This window comes from Dendrobates tinctorius, unplaced genomic scaffold, assembly GCF_039654945.1.
Source record: "Dendrobates tinctorius isolate UK_male_01 unplaced genomic scaffold, ASM3965494v1 ptg000062l, whole genome shotgun sequence".
NCBI classification, from domain to species: domain Eukaryota; kingdom Metazoa; phylum Chordata; class Amphibia; order Anura; family Dendrobatidae; genus Dendrobates; species Dendrobates tinctorius.
In genome coordinates this window covers 26,708,369-26,721,090 of record NW_027361730.1, presented here as the reverse complement: position 1 = coordinate 26,721,090, position 12,722 = coordinate 26,708,369, and the positions used below count along the sequence as shown (strand labels likewise).

Sequence of the window (12,722 nt, the reverse complement as noted above, 5' to 3'; positions counted from 1 at the left end):
CCTCCAAATCGGAGGCTGAGCCACCCCGGCCTCCAAATCGGAGGCTGATCGACCCCGGCCTCCAAATCGGAGGCTGATCGACCCCGGCCTCCAAATCGGAGGCTGATCCACCCCGGCCTCCAAATCGGAGGCTGATCCACTCCGGCCTCCAAATCGGAGGCTGAGCCACCCCGGCCTCCAAATCGAAGGCTGAGCCACCCCGGCCTCCAAATCGGAGGCTGAGCCACCCCGGCCTCCAAATCGGAGGCTGAGCCACCCCGGCCTCCAAATCGGAGGCTGAGCCACCCCGGCCTCCAAATCGGAGGCTGAGCCACCCCGGCCTCCAAATCGGAGGCTGAGCCACCCCGGCCTCCAAATCGGAGGCTCATCGACCCCGGCCTCCAAATCGGAAGCTCTTTGACCTCGGCCTCCAAATCGGAAGCTCAACGACCCCGGCCTCCAAATTGGAGGCTGAGCGACCCCAGCCTCCAAATCTTACCCAGAGTGGCCCCAGCCTCCAAATCTGACCCAGAGAGGCCCTGCCCACCAAATCGGACCCTGAGGGGCCCCGCCCACCAAATCGGACCCTGTGGGGCCCCGCCCACCAAATCGGACCCTGAGAGGCCCCGCCCACCAAATTGGACCCAGAGTGGTCCCGCCCACCAAATTGGACCCAGAGTGGTCCCGCCCACCAAATCGGACCCAGTGGGGCTCCGCCCACAAAATCAGACCCAGAGGGGCCCTTGCCACAAAATCAGACCCTGAGGGGCCGCGGCCACAAAATCGGACCCTGATGGGCCCCAGTCACAAAATTGGACCCTGATAGGCCCCGGCCACAAAATCGGACCCTGAGGGGCCCCAACCACAAAATCGGACCCTGAGGGGCCCCAACCACAAAATCGGACCCTGAGGGGCCCCAACCACAAAATCGGACCCTGAGGGGACCCAACCACAAAATCGGACCCTGAGAGGCCCCGTCCACCAAATTGGACCCAGAGTGGTCCCGCCCACCAAATTGGACCCTGAGGGGCCCCACCCACCAAATTGGACCCTGAGGGGCCCCACCCACAAAATCGGACCCTGAGGGGCCCCACCCACAAAATCGGACCCTGAGGGGCCCCTGCCACAAAATCGGACCCTGAGGGGCCGCGGCCACAAAATCGGACCCTGAGGGGCCGCGGCCACAAAATCGGACCCTGAGGGGCCCCAACCACAAAATCAGACCCTGAGGGGACCCAACCACAAAATCGGACCCTGAGGGGCCCCGGCCACAAAATCGGACCCTGAGGGGCCCAGCCCACAAAATCGGACCCTGAGGGGCCCAGCCCACCAAATTGGACCCTGAGGGGCCCAGCCCACCAAATTGGACCCTGAGGGGCCCCGCCCACCAAATCGGACCCTGAGGGGCCCCACCCACAAAATCGGACCCTGACGGGCCCAGGCCACAAAATTGGACCTTGAGGGGTTCCAGCCACAAAAATCGGATCCTGAGTGGCCCCGGCCACAAAATCGGACCCTGAGGGGCCCCAGCCACAAAATCGGACCTTGAGGGGCCCCACCCACCAAATCAGACCCTGAGGGGCCCCGGCCACCAAATCGAACCCTGAGTGGCCCCGGCCACCAAATCGGACCCTGAGTGGCCCCGGCCACCAAATCGGACCCTGAGGGGCCCCACCCACAAAATCGGACCCTGAGGGGCCCCACCCACAAAATCAGACCCTGAGGGGCCCCACCCACAAAATCAGGCCCTGAGGGGCCCCACCCACAAAATCAGACCCTGAGGCCAAAGTGGCCCCTGAGAGGCACCCACAGTTAAATCGTATCCTGACTTGAAAGTCTTGCAGGGGCAGCAGGCAAGTCTCTCTTAAAGGGGCAGCCCGGGCACCATTTCAAACCACTATCTGTACTTCCTTCAGGAAATACACATCTAGTTCTTATTCTTCTTATTTTCCAGTTGATTTCCGCAATTAATGCGGCCCGAACCGCTACACACACAGACTCCGTTGAGGTGTTGTTTCGAAGCCAGCGTCCATGACTGGTGTGCTAAGTATTTTTCGTGTCGATCGGATTTGTAGTTTTTGCGCAATTTGCGTTTGAAAATTTTTTTTCCCGTCATTGGAATGCACTGTCTCAATGCATTTGAATGGGGAAATTTTGCCATAGACAAAACGTGCCCTGAGGCGATTGAAATGGCAGTTAAGCTCATTGATATGCGCAGGCAGACCCAGTTACTATGCCAACGCCTATGAACGTCACATGACCTCTCCAAGACAGAGCTTCTGCCACATAATATCAGCTCTTAAAGCAAATCCCACAGCACAAATGCAAATCTAGCTTCAGCACATGACGCATGCCCCTGAGAAAGAATGTGCGCCAAAGTGGATTTAGAAGCCCAGTGAGCCACCCTGGCTCTTAAAGGGCCGACGCGCCAAAGTGATTCTTAAAGAGCCGGCGCACCAAAATGAGTCTTAAAGGGCCGGCGCGCCAAATCGAAAGCTGAGTGACCCAAGGCTCCAAATCGGAGGCTGATAGACCCTGGCCAACAAAAAGGAGGCTGAGCAACCCTGGCATCCAAATCGGACCCAGAGTGGCCCCGCCCACCAAATCAGACCCAGAGTGGCCCCGCCCACCAAATCAGACCCAGAGTGGCCCCACCCACCAAATTGGACCCTGAGGGGCCCCACCCACAAAATCGGACCCTGAGCGGCCCCGGCCACAAAATCGGACCCTGAGGGGCCCCACCCACAAAATCGCACCCTGAGGTGCCCCAACTACAAAATCGGACCCTGAGGGGCCCCGGCCACAAAATCAGACCCTGAGGGGCCCCAACTACAAAATCGGACCCTGAGGGGCCCCGGCCACAAAATTGGACCCTGAGGGGCCCCACACTCAAAATCGGATCCTGAGGGGCCCAACCAACAAAATCGGACCCTGAGGGGCCCCAGCCACAAAATCGGACCCTGAGGGGCCCCACCCACAAAATCGGACCCTGAGGGGCCCCGGCCACAAAATCGGACCCTGAGCAGCCCAACCACAAAACCGGACCCTGAGGGGCCCCAACCACAAAATCGGACCCTGAGGGGCCCCGGCCACAAAATCGGACCCTGAGAGACCCCGGCCACAAAATCGAACCCAGAGGGGCCCCACCCACAAAATTGGACCCCGAGGGGCCCCGCCCACAAAATCGGACCCTGAGGGGCCCCGCCCTCAAAATCGGACCCTGAGAGGCCCCGCCCACCAAATCGGACCCTGAGGGGCCCCGCCAACCAAATCGGACTCTGAGGGGCCCCACCCACAAAATCGGACCCTGAGGGCCCCCAACCACAAAATAGGACCCTAAGGGGCCCCGCCCTCAAAATCGGACCCTGAGTAGACCCGGCCACAAAATCAGACCCTGAGGGGTCCCGGCCACAAAATCGGACCCTGAGGAGCCCCAGCCACAAAATCGGACCCTGAGGGCCCCCACCCACAAAATCGGACCCTGAGGGGCCCCGCCCACCAAATCGGACCCTGAGGGGCTCCACCCACCAAATTGGACCCTGAGAGGCCCCGCTCACCAAATCGAACTCTGAGGGACTCCGCTCACCAAATCGGACCCTGATGGGCCCCAGTCACAAAATTGGACCCTGATAGGCCCCGGCCACAAAATCGGACCCTGAGGGGCCCCAACCACAAAATCGGACCCTGAGGGGCCCCAACCACAAAATCGGACCCTGAGGGGCCCCAACCACAAAATCGGACCCTGAGGGGACCCAACCACAAAATCGGACCCTGAGAGGCCCCGCCCACCAAATTGGACCCAGAGTGGTCCCGCCCACCAAATTGGACCCTGAGGGGCCCCGCCCACCAAATTGGACCCTGAGGGGCCCCACCCACAAAATCGGACCCTGAGGGGCCCCACCCACAAAATCGGACCCTGAGGGGCCCCTGCCACAAAATCGGACCCTGAGGGGCCGCGGCCACAAAATCGGACCCTGAGGGGCCGCGGCCACAAAATCGGACCCTGAGGGGCCCCAACCACAAAATCAGACCCTGAGGGGACCCAACCACAAAATCGGACCCTGAGGGGCCCCGGCCACAAAATCGGACCCTGAGGGGCCCAGCCCACAAAATCGGACCCTGAGGGGCCCAGCCCACCAAATTGGACCCTGAGGGGCCCAGCCCACCAAATTGGACCCTGAGGGGCCCCGCCCACCAAATCGGACCCTGAGGGGCCCCACCCACAAAATCGGACCCTGACGGGCCCAGGCCACAAAATTGGACCTTGAGGGGTTCCAGCCACAAAAATCGGATCCTGAGTGGCCCCGGCCACAAAATCGGACCCTGAGGGGCCCCAGCCACAAAATCGGACCTTGAGGGGCCCCACCCACCAAATCAGACCCTGAGGGGCCCCGGCCACCAAATCGAACCCTGAGTGGCCCCGGCCACCAAATCGGACCCTGAGTGGCCCCGGCCACCAAATCGGACCCTGAGGGGCCCCACCCACAAAATCGGACCCTGAGGGGCCCCACCCACAAAATCAGACCCTGAGGGGCCCCACCCACAAAATCAGGCCCTGAGGGGCCCCACCCACAAAATCAGACCCTGAGGCCAAAGTGGCCCCTGAGAGGCACCCACAGTTAAATCGTATCCTGACTTGAAAGTCTTGCAGGGGCAGCAGGCAAGTCTCTCTTAAAGGGGCAGCCCGGGCACCATTTCAAACCACTATCTGTACTTCCTTCAGGAAATACACATCTAGTTCTTATTCTTCTTATTTTCCAGTTGATTTCCGCAATTAATGCGGCCCGAACCGCTACACACACAGACTCCGTTGAGGTGTTGTTTCGAAGCCAGCGTCCATGAGTGGTGTGCTAAGTATTTTTCGTGTCGATCGGATTTGTAGTTTTTGCGCAATTTGCGTTTGAAATTTTTTTTTCCCGTCATTGGAATGCACTGTCTCAATGCATTTGAATGGGGAAATTTTGCCATAGACAAAACGTGCCCTGAGGCGATTGAAATGGCAGTTAAGCTCATTGATATGCGCAGGCAGACCCAGTTACTATGCCAACGCCTATGAACGTCACATGACCTCTCCAAGACAGAGCTTCTGCCACATAATATCAGCTCTTAAAGCAAATCCCACAGCACAAATGCAAATCTAGCTTCAGCACATGACGCATGCCCCTGAGAAAGAATGTGCGCCAAAGTGGATTTAGAAGCCCAGTGAGCCACCCTGGCTCTTAAAGGGCCGACGCGCCAAAGTGATTCTTAAAGAGCCGGCGCACCAAAATGAGTCTTAAAGGGCCGGCGCGCCAAATCGAAAGCTGAGTGACCCAAGGCTCCAAATCGGAGGCTGATAGACCCTGGCCAACAAAAAGGAGGCTGAGCAACCCTGGCATCCAAATCGGACCCAGAGTGGCCCCGCCCACCAAATCAGACCCAGAGTGGCCCCGCCCACCAAATCAGACCCAGAGTGGCCCCACCCACCAAATTGGACCCTGAGGGGCCCCACCCACAAAATCGGACCCTGAGCGGCCCCGGCCACAAAATCGCACCCTGAGGGGCCCCACCCACAAAATCGCACCCTGAGGTGCCCCAACTACAAAATCGGACCCTGAGGGGCCCCGGCCACAAAATCAGACCCTGAGGGGCCCCAACTACAAAATCGGACCCTGAGGGGCCCCGGCCACAAAATTGGACCCTGAGGGGCCCCACACTCAAAATCGGATCCTGAGGGGCCCAACCAACAAAATCGGACCCTGAGGGGCCCCAGCCACAAAATCGGACCCTGAGGGGCCCCACCCACAAAATCGGACCCTGAGGGGCCCCGGCCACAAAATCGGACCCTGAGCAGCCCAACCACAAAACCGGACCCTGAGGGGCCCCAACCACAAAATCGGACCCTGAGGGGCCCCGGCCACAAAATCGGACCCTGAGAGACCCCGCCCTCAAAATCGGACCCTGAGAGGCCCCGCCCACCAAATCGGACCCTGAGGGGCCCCGCCAACCAAATCGGACTCTGAGGGGCCCCACCCACAAAATCGGACCCTGAGGGCCCCCAACCACAAAATAGGACCCTAAGGGGCCCTGCCCTCAAAATCAGACCCTGAGTAGACCCGGCCACAAAATCAGACCCTGAGGGGTCCCGGCCACAAAATCGGACCCTGAGGAGCCCCAGCCACAAAATCGGACCCTGAGGGCCCCCACCCACAAAATCGGACCCTGAGGGGCCCCGCCCACCAAATCGGACCCTGAGGGGCTCCACCCACCAAATTGGACCCTGAGAGGCCCCGCTCACCAAATCGAACTCTGAGGGACTCCGCTCACCAAATCGGACCCTGAGGGGCCCCGCCCACCAAATCGGATTCTGAGGGGGCTCCAACAACAAAATCGGACCCTGAGGGGCCCCGGACACAAAATCGGACCCTGAGGGTCCCGACCCACAAAATCAGACCTTGAGGGACCCCAACCACAAAATCGGACCCTGAGGGGCCCGCTCACCAAATCAGACCCAGAGTGGCCCCCACCCACCAAATCAAACCATGAGTGGCCCCGCCCACCAAATCGGACCCTGAGGGGCCCAGCCCACCAAATCGGACCCTGAGGGGCCGTGCTCACAAAATCGAACTCAGAGGGGCCCCGCTCACCAAATCGGACGCTGAGGGGCCCCGCTCACCAAATCAGACCCAGAGTGGCCCCCGCCCACCAAATCAAACCATGAGGGGCCCCGCCCACCAAATTGGACCCTGAGGGGCCCAGCCCACCAAATCGGACCCTGAGGGGCCGTGCTCACAAAATCGAACTCAGAGGGGCCCCGCTCACCAAATCGGACGCTGAGGGGCCCCGCCCACCAAATCGGATTCTGAAGGGCCTCAACCACAAAATCGGACCCTGAGGGGCCCCGGACACAAAATCGGACCCTGAGGGTCCCCACCCACAAAATGAGACCCTGAGGGGCCCCAGCCACAAAATCGGACTCTGAGGGGCCCCACCCACCAAATCGGATCCTGAGGGGCCCCGCTCACCAAATCGGACCCTGAGGGGCCCCGCTCACCAAATTGAACTCTGAGGGGCCCCGCTCACCAAATCGGGTTCTGAGGGGCCCCGCCCAGCAAATCGGTTTCTGAGGGGCCCCGCCCACCAAATTGGACCCTGAGGGGCCCCGCCCACCAAATCGACCTCTGAGGGGCTGTGCTCACCAAATCAGACCCTGATAGGCCCCGCCCACCAAATCGGACCCTGAGGGGCCCCGCTCACCAAATCGGACCCTGAGGGGCCCCGCCCCAAGAAATCGGACCCTGAGGGGCCCCGCCCACCAAATCGGACCATGTGGGGCCCCGCCCACCAAATCAGACCCTGAGGGGCCCCAACCACTAAATCAGACCCTGAGGGGCCCTGGCCACAAAATCGGACCCTGAGGGGCCCCAACCACAAAATCGGACCCTGAGGAGCCCCAAACACTAACTCGGACCCTGAGGGGCCCCGACCACAAAATCGGACCCTGAGAGACCCCGGCCACAAAATCGAACCCAGAGGGACCCCAGTCACAAAATCGGACCCTGAGCCCCAACCCACAAAATCGGACCCTGAGGGGCTCCACCCACAAAATCGGACCCTGAGGGGCCCCGGCCACAAAATCGAACCATGAGGGGCCCCGCCCACAAAATCCGACCCTGAGGGGCCCCGCCCACGAAATCGGACCCTGAGGGGCCTCGCCCACAAAATCAGACCCTGAGGGGCCCCGCCCACAAAATCGGACCCTGAAGGGCCCCGCCCACCAAACCGGACCCTGAGGGGCCCCGGCCACAAAATCGGACCTTGAGGGGCTCCAACCACAAAATTGGACCCTGAGAGACCCCGGCCACAAAACTGAACCCAGAGGGGCGCCGGCCACAAAATCAGACCCTGAGGGGCCCCAACCACAAAATCAGACCCTCAAGGGCCCCGGCCACAAAATCGGACCCTGAGGGCCCCCAACCACAAAGCCGGACCCTGAGGGTCCCCAACCACAAAATCGGACCCTGAGGGTCCCCAACCACAAAATCAGACCCTGAGGGGCCCCGGCCACAAAATCGGACCCTGAGAGACCCCGGCCACAAAATTGAACCCAGAGGGGCCCCAGTCACAAAATCGGACCCTGAGGGGCCCCACCCACTAAATCGGACTAAGAGTGGCCCCGCCCACCAAATCGGACCCTGAGGAGCTCCACCCACCAAATCGGACCCTGAGGGGCCCCACCCACCAAATCGGACCCTGAGTGGTTCCGGCCACAAAATCGGACCCTGAGGGGCCCCGACCACAAAATCGGACCCTGAGGGGCCCCGCCCACCACATCGGATCCTAAGAGGCCCCACCCACCAAATCAGACCCTGAGGGGCCACGGCCACAAAATCAGACCCTGAGGGGCCCCGGCCACAAAATCGGACCCTGAGGGGCCCCACCCACCAAATCGGACCCTGAGGGGCCCTGGCCACAAAATTGGACCCTGAGGGGCCCACCCACAAAATCAGACTCTGAGGGGTTCCGGCCACAAAATCGGACCCTGAGGGGTTCCGGCCACAAAATCGGACCCTGAGGGGCCACGGCCACAAAATCGGACCCTGAGGGGCCCCACCCACCAAATCGGACCCTGAGGGGCCCCGGCCACAAAATCGGACCCTGAGGGGCCCCACCCACCAAATCGGACCCTGAGGGGCCCCGGCCACCAAATCGGACCCTGAGGGGCCCCACCCACCAAATCGGATCCTGAGGGGCCCCGGCCACAAAATCGGACCCTGAGGGGCCCCACCCACAAAATCGGGCCTTGAGGGTCCCCACCCACAAAATCGGACCCTGGGGCAAAAGTGGCCCCTGAGAGGCACCCACAGTTAAAACGGATCCTGAGTTGAAAGTCTTGCAGGGGCATCAGGCAAGTCTCTTTTAAAGGGGCAGCCTGGGCACCATTTCAAACCACTATCTGTACTTCCTTCAGGAAATACACATCTAGTTACATTTTACAATATCCATGTAGATTATTTTTATCAGGGCTATTTCAAAGTCTCACCTGTGTTGTGGTTGTATGACTCCCATACAGTTCAGATTTAGGGTTTCGTAGAGTACAGGAGACTGATCTATTCATGAGACGGGGAACACGAAGATCATTCCCTGTAAGACCACTTCTAAGATCTGATCCAGTCAAACTACTCCGCACTGCAGAATCCTGGACCCCAGGGAAACTGGGAGACCTGCAATATTTGCACTGAGAGTCAGGTATAGGCAACCTAAGAAAATAAAGCTGTCAAACAACTGGCAGATATGTCACCAAAAAAGCGAAAAAGTACCAGGCAATATGGTGTGTGAATGCTACAGAAAATTCAATGACTGGATGAATTATTCCCTTTTCCTAAATCATAAAGCATGGTATTGAATAATCATCCATGTGGCCAAAATTAATTTGGGCAATTTCCATAATTTTATAGCCAGAAATTACAAACATATAGACTGTTGTCGAGGGATTGCTGTAAAATTAAGGATTTTTATTATCCTTTGAGTAATTTGCTCTAGTACCCCCAGTTACCCTGTGTCATATTAGCACCTTATTACTTAGGGGGTTACTTATGACCATTTTTTTGTCTGGCTTAGTCTAATGGCATATGAAATATTTTGTACTATAAAATAATGCTTGTTGGAATGAAATATACAATACTTACTTTGGTACTGGAGAGAAGATACTAAGTCCAGCCCGAAATCTCTTAATACTGCCACTGACTCTAAGCCATCGTAACCTTCTTTCTTGCTGTGAGCGTAAAACTTCATTACTGAGATACCGCCATTGATGAGAGGAGAAGAGAGACAAGATTCTGGAAACAAAGAAAGAAGGAATTGCACAAAATTCAAATGAATTAACTCAGAAGAATTGAAGATGCAATTAGACAACAGACTGGAAAGTAACATTTATCAAAAAAACAAACATTAATGTTCTAAAACATAGAAAAAACTGAATTAGGGTGAAAGAAAGAAATGTATATAAAACTCATATTATTAATGCTTCTCTCTAGCGACTTCCCATCCCAACTTCCTACTTACTTCTTTAACTGAATCCCAAGTCCAAAGTTCTCTCTGTTTGATGGTTGAAATACATCAATGGTGGGCTCTGTAGGAAATGTAAGATAAGTAAAGTGCTTCAATTTTAAGCGTGAATATGGGGGATAATAGAGTATTGTATAATATATACACATTTTTTATATATATATATATATATATATATATATATGTTCTTTAATGTCTTTGAGAAGCCTGTACCTTAACGAGACTAGATTTGAACATACTGGTCATCTTCTTTGAAAAGACCACTTCATAGAAGACCATTAAATTCAATGACTTTTGGGTGATTTTGTCTATTGGCACATAATTTTCACGCAGCTGCAATGCAGGTAGAGGTTAAGGCCCACTAGGTGACGAAAGAGCAGAGAGGGGTCCAGCAAACAGATGAAGCCGACCTGCCATGCAGCAGCGAAGGTACCACCAGGTGGCAGCAGAGAAGTCAAACTGTCAGGATCCTGCCAGCGCCGGCGTGCAGTCTCTGCTGAGCAGGAACTTACCCGCACTGTAGGGGGGGGGCCCGGGGTCAGGTACAGCCAGAAAGTACAGATACACAGGACCTGTGGACGCTGAAGTTTAGCAAGCAGTGAAGGACCTATGATCATGTGACTGCAAGGGGCGGGGCTTAGCGTCCTGCTTTCAGAGATGGCAGGACACTATACAGAAATACTCAGAGTCAGGCAAAATGGAGGTCATACACAGAGATAGCAGTAAAGTACCAGGGATGAGACAGAATGGATAGTCGGGGCCAGGAAAGGGTCAAAACCAAACAGACATAGAAGGTACCAAGCAGAATCCAACAAGCAATATCCAGAGAACAGACCGAGTCGTACACAGAGTATCAAGCAACCAGAACACAACACAAACACACTCAGGGGTCACCACACAATGCCAAGGGTGAAAGTATAACTGATGGGGGATGGGAGCTTCCTGGGGCAATAAGAAGCTTTCCCAGAACCAATGAGAAGCCACCATAATAAGTCCCAGGTGTGCAGGTAAGAGTCTGCACTGAGATCAAACCATTAACCCCAGAAGTGCCGGTCCAACAGCACTGGTATCATGACAGTACCAACCTCTCAACGGGGGGCCTCTGGACCCCCAGGCTTGCCCGGGTACCTAGCATGGAAAGCCCGAACCAGGCGATACGCATACATCAACCGGGCCGGCACCCAGGACCTGTCCTCTGGCCCATACTCCTTCCAATGAACTAGGTACTGTACTGACCGCCGTACCAACCTGGAATCTACGATGTGACCAATCTCATATTCCACATGTCCCTCAACCGAAACAGGAGGAGCAGCGGACTCGGATTCTCCCTGGTCTGCTTCAAAAGGCTTCAGTAGAGATCTATGGAAGACGTTAGGGATCTTGAAAGAGGGTGGAAGGCACAGCCTATATGCCACTGGATTGATTATTTCCACAATCTTGTACGGGCCAATGAATTTGGAGCCCAACTTGGCTGACAGAATCTTTTACTTAATGTTTCGCGTGGAGAGCCAAACTTTCTCTCCAACCTGAAACATGGGACCAGGTGTTCGTTTCCTGTCCGCGAAAAACTTATACCTGCCTTGAGACCTAGATATACGCCACTGGACTTCTGCCCGTGTATCTTTTAACCGCCGAACAGAGTCCTCAGCCCTGGGACACCCTGAATCCAGACGAGAAAACTCACCAAAATGAGGACTGAACCCATAGTTGATCAAGAAAGAGGACATACCTTTGGATTGACTCACCTGACTATTGAAGGCAAATTCAGCCAACAGCAGTATATCACACCAGTCATTCTGTCTAGCAGAAGTCAGACACCTGAGGATCTGTTCCAGAGACTGATTAGTGCGTTCCGTCTGACCATTACTCTCGGGATGATATGCAGATGAAAAGGACAGAGATATCCCTAATTTTTTGCAGAAAGCACGCCAAAACTTAGCCACAAACTGCACACCACAATCAGACACCACATTCAGGGGTACCCCATGCAAGCGAACCACATGCTGCACAAACAATCTGGATAAGGTCTCAGCAGAAGGTAATGCGGAGAGGGGTATAAAATGAGCCTGCTTTGAAAATCTGTCCACCACTACCCATACCACCGTATTACCCCTGGAAGAGGGAAGATTGGTAATAAAATCCATGGACAGGTGGGTCCATGGTCTTTCGGGAACTGCCAAGGGCATCAGCTCCCCAGCCAGCCGGCTATGAGAGCTTTTAGAATGAGCGCAGACCCCACAACCAGAAATGAATTTCTTTATATCAGAACCAAGGGTAGGCCACCAGAAGATCCTAGCCACCGCCAGTCGTGTGGCTGATATACCAGGGTGAGCACACAGCTTGGATTCGTGGAACTCTTGCAAGAGTTTAAGGCTAAGTAGCTCTGGGACAAACAACTTGCCCCCTGGCTTGGCCGCAGGAGCCAGCGACTGGGCCCCCTCAATTTCCCGTTCCAATTCAGACGAGATCCCTGCTACCACCACCCCAGGGGGCAGAATGGAGGACGGTGGCTCAGGGGCAGACACAGGATGAAAACTACGAGATAAGGCATCAGCCTTGACATTCTTTGACCCTGGACGGAATGTAATAGTAAACTGGAAAGGAGAAAAAAAAAGCGACCAACGGGCCTGTCTGGGTGTTAGTCTTTTAGCAGACTCAATGTATGACAAAATTTTGTGAACAGTGATCACAGTAAC

At 56.2% G+C, this 12,722-nt stretch overlaps 1 protein-coding gene and 1 long non-coding RNA gene across 8 annotated transcripts in view; one reads left to right on the top strand and one right to left on the bottom strand.

The window, feature by feature from the left end:
• The window catches only part of LOC141093021 (uncharacterized), a 105,885-nt gene that overhangs the window by 17,359 nt on the left and 75,804 nt on the right, over positions 1-12,722 (top strand). The gene's annotated exons all lie outside the window — the stretch shown is intronic.
• The window catches only part of PARP6 (poly(ADP-ribose) polymerase family member 6), a 131,751-nt gene that overhangs the window by 68,813 nt on the left and 50,216 nt on the right, over positions 1-12,722 (bottom strand). For all 4 annotated transcript variants that reach the window (XM_073579439.1, XM_073579441.1, XM_073579440.1 and 1 more), the window contains exons 7-9: positions 10,024-10,090; positions 9,648-9,797; positions 9,002-9,182 (exon numbers count right to left, since the gene is read on the bottom strand). In XM_073579439.1, the coding sequence (XP_073435540.1) occupies positions 9,002-9,182; positions 9,648-9,797; positions 10,024-10,090 (398 nt within the window). The remainder of the gene's footprint in view (positions 1-9,001; positions 9,183-9,647; positions 9,798-10,023; positions 10,091-12,722) is intronic.